The following is a 12,516-nucleotide window of genomic DNA, read 5'->3' as shown; positions in this document are numbered from 1 at the left end:
CTGCACTAATGCAGGGGGCTCTCTTAGAGAACCTCTATTATTAAAGTTGCCTGACACGTCCAGTTATAATCCCATGTTTTCAGTTTGCTTTTATAACTGTCAAACTTGAACTTCTCAGGCTAAATTTTTCCATGCTTACTCTGCTTCAGGTTGAATTTTTGTTTGCTAAAGATGTAAATTGGTTAGTCTCTAAGGTGCCACAAGTACTCCTTTTCTTTTTGCAAATACAGACTAACACGGCTGCTACTCTGAAACAAAAAGAGTGTGGCCATTTTTAATAAAGAGGCAAGGGGAAAATAGGTAGTTTTAACAATGCTAACCCGTTTTTCTTGCTGTTTCTTCGAAGACCTCTGTCACCTCAGAGGTTTGGAGCAAGATCTTGAAATTTGTCAAGGGGATAGTCTTGGAGTCAGAGAGGTGCCTTGTACTGTCCCCATGAAAATTTGGCTAGATTGGCCAAGTTATAAACCATGAAAAAAATCACCATTTGAACATATACAAAGGATCATGTCTTACTGCTAAAAATCTCTGAACATTTCATCTGCACTGAGCATGCCACAGACACCATAACTCCAAAAGCCACCTTAGGCTGCTCTAAATTATGTCAGAGACTATTTTAATTACCAGCCAACCAAATTACTGAGTGTAGAAATGTGTCTTAGAGCCACCACACCTTCATCACTTTTCATCTGGACTACAGCAATGCAATACACTTCGACATAAAACCTTCAGCGCTTAGGGTACTGCAGTTCAGACAGGGCCCTGCAACACATCTCATCTGTAACATGGGGTACTGCAAGCACATCAGTTCTGTCCTCCACTCCCTATACTGGCTTCCATAGAATACTGAAACACATGGTCCTTATTGTCAAGGTGCTCAATGGACTGGGTCCATGGTATATAAAAAAATCGACTGAAGCTCTGGGATGAAGATCTTAGTCAACAGTTTTGCTCCTATGGGACAATGGAACTTTCTACCATCGGGGTAAAGCTCACCTGTGTGGAAGATGGATTTCTCTGGAGCTGATCTGAGACTATAGAATTAATTCCCACAGGAACTAAGGACCATCACGAACCTCAGCACCTTCCACTACGAGTGCCAGGCCTGTTTCTTTGACCTTGCCATCTCTAACATCCACATGCCACGCATGCTCACCACCTCTAATCAACAAAATGTTCTGCTACACATACAGTTTTCTGGGGAGAGGATGAGAGAGAGAGAGAACAAACTATGTGTAACCAATATTAGTCACATTGCTTAATGCACTGCTGGAAGGATGTTGAGATATTGGGGCAGGAATCAGCAACCTTTGGCACGTGGCCCGCCAGGGTAAGCCCCCTGGCAAGCCGGTTTGTTTACCTGCCATGTCCGCAGGTTTGGCTGATCACGGCTCCCACTAGCTGTGGTTCGCAGCTCCAGGCCGATGGGGGCTGCAGGAAGTGGTGGCGAGCACAACCCTCGACCTGCGCCGCTTCCCAAAACCCCCATTGGCCTGTAGCTCACGAAAGCTTATGCTCAAATAAATTTATTAGTCTCTAAGGTGCCACAAGTCCTCCTGTTCTTTTTGCATGATTCAGATATTCTTAGGAAAAAAATTCTACTAGGAAATGACACTTTTTTTTTTTTTTAAATAAAAACAACCCCTCCCAGTTTTTTGCCACTGGCAGATTAACCCTGAGAAGCTGAGGGTGGATAAAAGTTAAATTTGTCCCAGAAGAACAAACAAACAAAAAACTGATGTAGGGCCCTAATACTGCTTGTGTATTTGGAGGATGAGGATGGAGGGGAGTTGGTTTAGCCACAAACTTTAGTTTGATTCCGGTTTAGTTCACTGCATATGGCAGAAGAAGGTGGAGCAACAGTTTTGCTTCCTAAAGCAGATGATGGCCCTTTCTCTCTTCTCTCTCTCTCTCCTTCCCCTATTTGCTCTTCTCAGGTTTGGTCTTCAACAGCTGTCTCTAGTAGTTTCAAGGGAAGGAATCATACTGAAACAACTTGGGTGATATGTTATTACAGCAAAAGTGTGTGCAAAATTGTATATATGTCTACAAATGCACTTTACAGAGACAAGCATTTCCAGATTAACTTCAGTCTTCTCCATGGCATCAGACCCCAGCTTCTTTGCATTCCTGAAGAGACTGGCACTGTAAAAAAGTTTGGATGGCTATTTTTTCCTGTTTGTCATTTTCTTCAGATTAAGAAATGCATTTCTGCTATAAAACACCTTGTTTTCTGCAACAGTGAGTGGCAGACTGATCAGCATATGGTTGGAGATAGGAAGCCATAAATCAACTAAACTCAGTTTACCCACTCATTTGCACTTACTTGTGTTTTTTTAGAAATAAAAATTAATATGGTTAAATTTAAGTACCTCTTCAGATGAATAGTGAAAGCCTGTTCCGGATTAGTTGTAGTGCTGCTTCTCACATAGGGGTGAACTGAGCCCTAAAGTAATGTTTATAGTAGTTTGTAATAGGTTTTTATTTTTATAGAGTAGTAATTGTACTTTGCACTTAAGATAACCAAACAGCAGATAGCTTAGACTGTGATCTTCTCAGTAGGGCCTGAGGGTGAAATCCTGACACTTCTGAAGTCAGTGGCAAAACTCCCATTAACTTCTGTGGGGTCAGGATTTCACTTATAGTCTGCAGCCCTTACTCATTTTAAAACAACGAGGAATCCTTCTGGCACCTTAGAGATAGACAGATTTATTTGGGCATAAGCTTTTGTGGGCTAAAATCCAATTTTATGCCCAAATAAATGTTAGTCTCTAAGGTGCCACAAGGGCGCCTCATTGTTGCTGATACAGACTAACACGGCTACCACTCTGAAACTTGTACTCATGTTAAGTGTCACATTGACCTTAATGGGACTTCTTGTGCCAGTGAGGTCTAGTCACTCTGAGTGTGGGTAGCAGAAATGGGCCTCTATTATTCAAATTCCTTGTTCCCTTGCTGTGCAAATCTCATTTTCGTCTGATTCCTCCACATTTATTCATAGTGGGACATACCTTACTCGTGAAATCAGAGTCTGCTTCAGGAATAAGATACTGCTCAGCTTGAAAATTTTCCCCCGCCCCTAACAAAAATGTTAATTTATCAGATCAGCTGAAAGGGTAAGGAACCTGGGACTATAACTTAGAGAGAGCTTCCATATTATTTAACTCATAATTGATATAATTCAAAGTAAAATTTCACAGCGCAGTCTGTTCTAAGACTAAAAATGCAGGAGGGGAGTCAGAAAAAGGAACAGTGACCTGTTTCTGCCCGGTTTCGAACCGGTGACCTTTTGCACGTTAGGTGAACGTGATAACCACTAATTACGAAAACCCAACTTGAACATATCCTTCGTGTGGTGGTTGTTATACTTTATGTAGTATGTGGTTGTGTATTATTAATAGTTTGGTGTGTCACGGGGCTTCTCTTTTTTTGCCACAGACTTTGCCTAATGCACAGGAATTTTTCTCTAGCTACAGAAGCTACCTAATGTGATGTCTAGATCTGTGGCCTTCCTGCTCACAAAGCGGTCAGGCTCCCACCCAAGGCTGACACAGCACGGAGTGCATGTGACACAGTGACCTGGCTCGGTCAGGATCGCTAGTGCATTTGAGTTCAAAGTGCTGTCCAGAGCAGTCACAATGGAGCACTTTGGGATGGCTCCCGGAGGCCAATACCTGTCGATTTCAGCGCTAATCCCCTCGTTGGGGAGGAGTACAGAAATCGATTTTAAGAGCCCTTTAAGTTGACAAAAATGGCATCGTTGTGTGGATGGGTGCAGGGTTAAATCGATCTAACGCTGCTAAATTTGACCTAAACTCGTAGTGTAGACCAGGGCTAAGACCCTCCAATCTAGATGCACTTTAAATGTTGACCAGTCACTGTAGATTTTTTTCTTTAAGAGCTCTTACTTGGAGAGGGCTTAGATTTTTTTTTTTATCTTTAATCTTTGATTGGCTTCACAGAACCAGTATGTATAGAGGAAAGGTAGATCATTTGATATTGGACAAATCCTGAATTTTCTGTGGTCCGATTCATTTACAAATCTGTCTATATAATCTACGTAAGGAATTTCTGTTTTATAAAGCTCTGTCTTCTATAGTGCCAGAATGAAGTCACAAAAAATATGTCCCATGTTAAGAAGGTATCCAGTTATTTACATGCAAGACATTACTGCCCCTGTACTGTGTAAAGGATCTTAGAATACATTATTGGAGTTGGAATGTTTAGCTGATAAAGCACACATTTTTCACTTTCATGGCTGCCATTTTAGTCTAACCTGCAGTCCTAATTGAAATGAATTTAGTGGTTTGAGCCTAGTCCCTAGTGAACAATAGCCCACATTACAAAAACACCAAACGCACACAAAGCTGTCAGTTTCTGCTCAAGAGACACTCAGGACTGGGCAAACATGGAGGCAGAATTACCTCACACCCTCAAGAGTGATTTTTTCCAGGTGAAGATTGAGGTCATTCTCAAGGAATAGGGAAAAGCTTGCATTGTGCATTTGGTCTGTGCATAAACCAGTGAGATCAGTTTCTAGTATTGCTATTATAGGCTCCGTGTTCACTTTGGACAGAGAATTTGTAATTTGGGATTTTTTAGAAAAGATTTGTTCTCATCTGAGCTCACCTGAGGTACATTTACAATTTACATGTATGATAGTCTGCTACATATGAGCGAGGATTATCATCTGGGAATACAGTAGAAATAATATATACTATGCAGGAAATTCTGGCCCCATTGCAGTCAATGGGAGTTTTGTAATTTATTTCATATATACACACACACCTCAAATAGTTGGAGGTGGCATCCATATGATAAATTGGAGAGATGTGATAAATATATTTATTCATGCTACTTATCACATTCTTTGACCTTTCAAAGCCCTGAAAAGTTTCAAGCAGCAGCTATGTTTTAAAATCAATCTGTCACAAAATTGTTTATTCCCTCTCTCCACCAAATCAGGGCTTGAATTATGCTGGTTCACACCAGATCAGCAGACTCGCACTTTTTTTTTTTTTTTAGGCTTCCATTTTGTTCTCCGGAATGTCAGGTTTCATTTTTTTTTAAAGTCAGAGCTTGTCTACCCAGTAGACTGGAACTGAAGTAGTTATATTGGTTTTAATTAATATCTTCAGTTATTTCAATGGAAGTTTGTGTGAGGACCCTCTTATTTTGGAATAACAGTACCTTATTTTCATATAATTTATGTTGTTAAAAATCAGGATTGTACCAAAATAATTAGAGGTGTTGCATTACATTTGACTTGGTTACTTGCTATGTATGTTATCCAGTTGCTATGCAGACAAGCCCTAAATCTCTAGTTCTTATGATTGCAAGAAAAAATAACACTTAAGTGTGACATGAATGAAGTGTTTTCTGTCTGAATCTGCAGAGAGCCTGAAACAATATATCTGAAAAATGTGAACTACCTTGTTTGTCAATGGGATAATAGTTCAGATACCCAATAATAGTAATTTAAATGTCATCACTGTTAACTATTTCACTGTTTTCAAAACATGGACTACAGGAGAAGGAAGGATCATAAATCTGCACCATCTGGTGGGAATAATCTAGAGATGGGAATGCCCTTTGTGAGCAGATTACCAGTCTCCTAGACTTTTGCTTCTTTTTGCTTTTTCATTTTGTAGTCAAATTGCAGAAATCTGTTTTTAAAAATCATTTTGGATATTTTTGTAAATTAAAAATTGAAATCAGCCTGAACGTATATAGTTGGTTCTATTGCTAGCAAGACATAAATGTGAATCCGTTGTGTATACTTGTTGCATTTGTGGTTGCCTTTAGTAAATCTCTGTCATGGTTTTACTTCCTCTCTCCCTCGCCAAGATTTCTTTTGACCTAGCAGAGTATACTGCTGATGTTGATGGAGTTGGCACTTTACGGCTTCTAGATGCTGTTAAGACCTGTGGCCTTATCAACTCTGTGAAGTTCTACCAAGCCTCAACCAGTGAACTTTATGGGAAAGTGCAAGAAATACCACAGAAGGAGACTACCCCTTTTTATCCCAGATCTCCGTATGGTGAGTGTTCGAGTGTGTGCATCTGTGCGCACTCTGTTCCTCATGTCTCAGGGCTGAAGTCATTTGGGTATGAGATTAAAGTAAAGATAGAACAAAAGTGACTAGACATGTTGAGAAGCATACCTTTATGAATTACTAAATAAAAAGTATTTGCTGCCATTGCCTGAGGGTTGGAAATTACCATCTCACTTCACAAAACCTTGTTCATTCAGATCTGGAGCGGAGAACTCTTTAAATGGGTGAGAGGGAGGGGTGATTACTTCTTAGTGAAGAAGTGTAAGATAGCATTGAAGTGATAAGGTTTCATAATTTTTGTTGCCTGAATGAATATTTCCCAAGAGCTCACTTCTCTCATGAACTAACTTGAAACACTTATTAAAGCAATGTGCTTAGAATACTAGAGTGATAAAGTTTCAAATCAATTTAAGTGTTAAGGCACCAGATTTTCTTTTATTCCCCCAACGTAACTTTTTTTTATTAGCAGAGGTCACCACCATGGCGTATTTCACACGCTCTGACTGTGTTAATTATATTGTAAAAGAAAAAGTGCTATGCTTGAGTGTGCATAGGAAAACAAGTGAAAGGTGCCTTAAAACTTCCTAGCCAGGACTATGGCTCTGCAGAAAGGAGTGTTTTCTCATTCAGTTGCTGTTTATTGGGCTGGCTTTTTTTATGGTGAAATATGGCACACTGAGAGAATTAATCAAACCCTAGTTCATCTTTCTATAAAGAAGTGCATTTCTTTTAGAGTGGGTGTGGGTGTGGTTGTATTATGTAATAATTAAATTATTTTTGTAGGAGCAGCCAAACTGTATGCCTACTGGATTGTGGTGAACTTCAGGGAGGCCTACAATCTCTTTGCTGTGAATGGCATCCTCTTCAATCATGAGAGTCCCAGGAGAGGTGAGAAAATCTTTGAAAAACTCTATTGCCGCCCTATTGTACGTCTGAACAGGAAAAATGGAGCAGTATATCCACAGGTCTAATTTAAATTTACCAGTGTTCTGAAGCAGGGATGTCAAACTCTTTGCCTGCTTGATGTGTTTAGTTGGCCCCTGTGACAGATTGAGTCTGCATAGTGCAAGTTTTCATTTTCAAACTTAAATTTCCATTTCTAGCCCTTTTGGTTTAGGAGGTAGTCCTCTTCATATGAACCAATGTAAGAGTGTCCTACGCAGATTGAAACAACATCTGTAAACTTCATTATTCATCTTGATGGGTATGGAAACTCTAAAGCCTAAAACAGACATTTTAAGGGAAAGGTTTTCTTTAGGGTAGGCAATTGCACTTAACAGACACAGTTTCAGGCACTTGGGCATTGCATTTGCGCTCAAATACTATAAGGGGATAGGAATAGTAGTATTTCTAAATTAATAAGATATATTTATGGTGGTGTGCGTAACAATATATGGATTGTAAACCAGCTGCAATATTTTCTGTGAAGGTCCTTACACATAGCTTTAAAATGCCTTTCCATTTGATTCCAGTTAGTCCTTGATAGCAATGCCTGGGAATAGAATACAAATGATCTTATGTTCCATTTAATAAACCCTTTCCAGTGCATCATAAACAATTAATATTTGTCTTAATTGTGAGTTATAAACCACAGTAGTTTAGTTCCCTCTCATTTTATACTGATGAATTTCCACTAATCGTAATCTAGTAGAGCTTTAACTATGCACTGTAAATGAAAGCTGAATTAACACATGAAAGTAGCTTCTTGCTTCAGAATCCTTTTCTTGCAGCCTGTTTATAATGAAAAGTAAATTCAAATTATTCTTTCAGTGGTTTCAGACGAGTATTTCACTTGTGTGTGTGCGCCCAGTGCACTAAAGCTGGAGAACTTTGCCTAGCAGTATCCACAGTGCCTGTAGCCCTAGCCCCTGCCCCTGGCTATCTAAAGGTGGCTTCACTCTGGACAACCCTCTACCCCCTGCAGGTCCTTCTTATCATCTATGGCTAGGGTTAGTTTGTTCTGAGTGGTGTTTTACCTCATACTTTCAGTCTGTCTTCTGAGATTTCTGGTTGTATACAGTTGTCAGTTTGTTAGTGTGGTTAAATAGTACCTTTTTGTTTAGTTTTAGTTTTTAGTAGGTAGTTTGCTCTCCTGAGTGGTGCCCTCGCCAAGGTTTAAGCATTGTTCAATGTGTGGGGTGGCTCTTCCCAACATTGACTCCCACCTGAGGTATTTTCTGTCTCTGGGAGAAGGGCACATTAAAGAAAGGTGCTTCCTCTGCAAGTCATTCAAGAGAAGAATGCAGGTGGTGAGGGGCTTGTGCCTGAAAGCAGCACCTCTTGGAGCAGGCCACTAAGCTCACTTCAGCACTGAGGGACTCCGCTGATTGACTGGCTCTCCTTTGGTGTTGTCAAGTGACGTTGCTCTGCGTTCGAGGACTGGTGCCTCCTCTAAGAGGAGGAAGGGTCATTTGCCTTTCCCAGGTCCTCTGAGAACCCATTCCAGGATTTAAGAGGATTGCTGATGGCACCATGGTTCTTCTGACACGTGGGATGCAGCTGGTCCATCTAACTGCTCCTCAGTACTGCATCTTGACCAGTGGGTGTCTGTACTATCAACTCTGGTACTGGGTGTTGGACATCCATTGAGTCTAGTAGCAGTGACATCGGTGTCAGCACTAACTGTCATATGAGGACTTCCAGGGCTCCTTGGGATCTGATTTAGGGGCATCTTTCTCCACCCCCTCCCCCTCTAAGCACTGCTTTTGAAAGCATTTTAGACCGTTCTTGGATCGCTATTGGTACCCGACAGGCACTGCTCCCATAGTAGGGAAAGTAGCTGCTAGCTCAGTACCCAGTGGCCTCCTTGAAACTCTTGGGACATCCTTCAGTCCATGAGATCCCGCTCTTCAACACAGTCCAGGATAAGTTCACTGGTCCAAGTTGCCCCCATTTCAGAGGCTGATGTCGTCCCTCCTGAGCTGGTTCAGCCTGATCCTCTTGTATAAGAGCTAGTTCCCCTGTAAGAGCCTCCATTAGTACCATATCCTGCTGCTTCTTCATCACTGGAGTACGGGACTCTGCTTCTCCTGTGCCTGAAGATTTTAAGGCATATCAAGACCTCCTGAAGTTTATGGCTTCCGCCTTGAGCATCCCCACTGAGTTTGTACAGGAGCACACGTGTAAGTTTTGGATATTCTGCTGTCATCAGCTCCGGGGAGGTGGCTCTCCCGATAAATTAAGATCTCTTGTAGCCTGTGAAGTCCCTATGGAACGCTCCAGCTTCATTGCCTGCCACTGCGAATCGTTCTGAGAAATGTTATGTTCCCATCAGAGGCTTTGTGTGCTTCTATTCCAACTCAGCTTCTAACGCTCTCGTGGTAACCGCAAAAAATGACAGATCACAGCAGGGGAGGTATATGTCCACATCTAAGGACAACAAATCAAAGAGGCTAGATTTGATGGGGCGAAAAACTCATAACACTTCATCTTTACAGATGTGCGTCGTGAGCAAGTAGGTACTGCTATGCATATATGACCTTTGTCAAATGGGACACTGTATCCAAATTCATGGATAAGCTGCCAGAAACCTCCAGGGAAGAGTTTAAGGTGTTCATTTTGGAGGGTTGTGTTGTGGCCAAAACTTCGTTGCAGTCAACTTTGGACATGGCAGATGCTTTGGACAGAGTTATGGCTTCAGCTATGTTCCTGAGGAGGGCTTCATGGTGGCAGAATTCTGATATAGCTCTGGATGTGCAGCAAACTACAGAGGACTTACTTTTTTGTGGTTGGTTTTGGTCTTAGACAAAACTGACGAGACCCTGCATTTGTTTAAAGACTCCCAGGCTTTATGTTCGTTGGGAGTTTATATCCTGGCTACAAAGAGGTGCCACTAAGGCAGTCAGCAGCAATATCGCTCACAGCGTTTCTTCCGACTGCCCTCCTTCCCTGAGAAAGCAGGACTTCCCCAGGAAGTCTCATGTCCCAGAGAGGAACGTCTTCTGGCTCTAATTTTAGTCACTCAGCTCATCATCCACCAGCACTGAGCAAGCAGCCATTTTGACTTTCAGGTCCCAGGTATCACTCCAGTTGTGACCTCCCTACCCCATGCCCTTGGTTTTGGGGATAAGCTGTCTTGCTTTTATGATACTTCGGATTCAGCAACCATGGACACATGGGTCCTAGGCACTGAGACTGAGCTGTACCATTCAATTCCTGAACATCCCTCCCCTCCACCCTCCTGTCCCCCTTCAGGGACCTGTCTCTCATAAGTCACTGTTCCTTCGGCAGGTCCAGATTCTACTTGCAGTAGGGGCTGTATAGGAGGTCCCTCTGCAGCAACAGGGAAGGGGATTCTATTCTCTGTTCTCCACAACCTCCACTAGTACATCAAACATGTGAAATTCTGGATCGTCACCCTAGCAATTGCTCTCCCTGCATTTAATCACAACAACTGGTTTGCTACCCTGGATTTTCATGTGGTGATTCTCACAATCCACAGGTGGTTTCTGAGGTTTGTTGTGGCAGGTCAGCGCCATCAGGACACCGTGTTTTCCTTTGTTCTGTTCTTGGCTCCCCACAATTTTACCAAGTGCATGACCCTGGTGACAGCATACCTCAGAAAGAGGGGAATTCATATCTTCTCGTACCTGGATGACTGGTTAGTGAGAGGTAAGTCCAAAGGAGTCCTCTATCCTGTCCAATGCGTGTCTAAGTCTCTTAGATTGTCTGACCCTCATCCTAAACAAGGGACAATCGACTCTAGTACCAACTCAAAGAATCAAGTTCTTTGGGGCCCTTCTAGATTCTATGAGTTTTTGAGAATGAGAGCTAGAAGTGGTTAAATGAAATCAATTACATACAGTAATGGCAAAGTTCTTGGTTCAGGCTTGCAGCAGTGATAGAATAAACTGCAGGTTCACATCAAATCTCTGGAGTACATCCACAGCTGGGATGGGTCATCAGTTCTTGGTTCAAAGCTTCAGTGTAACAAAGTTCCTCCAGAGGTAAGAAGCAGGACTGAAGACCAGATGGAGGAGCTGCAGCAGCTTTTTATATTCTTTTGCCATGTGGTCTCTGCTTTCTTTGTTTCAAAGACAAGCTGTCCATCACATGGCATGGAAAAACCTCAGAATTCTGTCCATAGGCATGTCCCTGCATGCCTTGCTGAGTCCCAAGGCGTGTCTGCCTTCTCTCAATGGGTCAATTGTATAGCTGATGGTCCTTAATGTGCCATGAAGCAGGCTAGGCAGAGTTGACCCCAACTTGTCTGGGGTGTCACCCAGAAGCATCGGATAAGTTTGAAATACAGACAGTATAGAGCCAATATTCATAACTTTAACTACAAAAATGATACACACATATAGACAGCATAATCATAACTAGCAAACCATAACCTTGTCTGAGACACCTTATTTGACCCCTGTCATAAAAATAAAGGGAAGGGTAACTACCTTTCTGTAGACAGTGCTATAAAATCCCTCCTGACCAAAGGCAAAGCCCTTTCGCGTGTAAAGGGTTAAGAAGCGAAGGTAACCTCGCTGGTACCTGACCAAAATGACCAATGAGGAGACAAGATACTTTCAAAGCTGGAGGTGGGGGGAAACAAAGGGTTTGTCTGTCTGTGTGATGCTTTTGCCGGGAACAGATCAGGAATGCAGACTCAGAACTTCTGTAAAGTTAGTAAGTAATCTAGCTAGAAATGCGTTAGATTTCCTTTTGTTTAATGGCTGGTAAAATACGCTGTGCTGAATGGAATGTATATTCCTGTTTTGTGTCTTTCTGTAAGTTAAGGTTTTGCCTAGAGGGATTCTCTGTTTTGAATCTGATTACCCTGTAAGATATTTACCATCCTGATTTTACAGAGGTGATTCTTTTACCTTTTCTTTAATTAAAAGTCTTCTTTTAAGAACCTGATTGCTTTTTCCTTGTTCTTAAGATCCAAGGGTTTGGGTCTGTGTTCACCTGTACAAATTGGTGAGAATTTTTATCAAGCCTTCCCCAGGAAAGGGGGTGTAGGGCTTGAGGAGATATTTGGCGGGAAGACGTCTCCAAGTGGGCTTTTTCCCTGTTCTTTGTTTAACACACTTGGTGGTGGCAGCATACGGTTCAAGGACAAGGCAAAGTTTGTACCTTGGGGAAGTTTTTAATCTAAGCTGGTAAGAATAAGATTAGGGGGTCTTTCATGCAGGTCCCCACATCTGTACCCTAGAGTTCAGAGTGGGGAAGGAACCTTGACAACCTCCTTTATACAAGATTTGGTGCCACTACAGGACCTTGGTTGCAACCATGTTCTGTATGGTCCGAGTTCAAGTCAATAACGTGACACCCATAGACCTGGTTCCTTGGGAGCTGAGGTACATAATCTTTTAGGGTTGTTTACACTGCTTTTGTTTATGCTACACAGAAAACTTCCCACTGATATCAATTCAGAACTATTGTACATGAGCATTAAATATACTAAAAATCCCCAAAGGTCATTGCTGAATCTGTGCCTAAGACAAGAAAACTAGATTTGCTTT

The 12,516-nt window shown here is 41.9% G+C and overlaps 1 protein-coding gene across 1 annotated transcript in view; it reads left to right on the top strand.

Annotated features, from left to right (window-relative positions):
* Positions 1-12,516, top strand: part of GMDS (GDP-mannose 4,6-dehydratase) — a 550,335-nt gene that overhangs the window by 214,008 nt on the left and 323,811 nt on the right. The window contains exons 5-6 of the mRNA XM_074944947.1: positions 5,848-6,040; positions 6,839-6,943. Of these exons, the coding sequence (XP_074801048.1) occupies positions 5,848-6,040; positions 6,839-6,943 (298 nt within the window). The remainder of the gene's footprint in view (positions 1-5,847; positions 6,041-6,838; positions 6,944-12,516) is intronic.

The sequence above is a fragment of the Natator depressus genome, chromosome 2, assembly GCF_965152275.1.
Source record: "Natator depressus isolate rNatDep1 chromosome 2, rNatDep2.hap1, whole genome shotgun sequence".
NCBI lineage: Eukaryota > Metazoa > Chordata > Testudines > Cheloniidae > Natator > Natator depressus.
The sequence above is the reverse complement of the archived record's forward strand: the minus strand, read 5'-3'. Positions and strand labels throughout refer to the sequence as shown.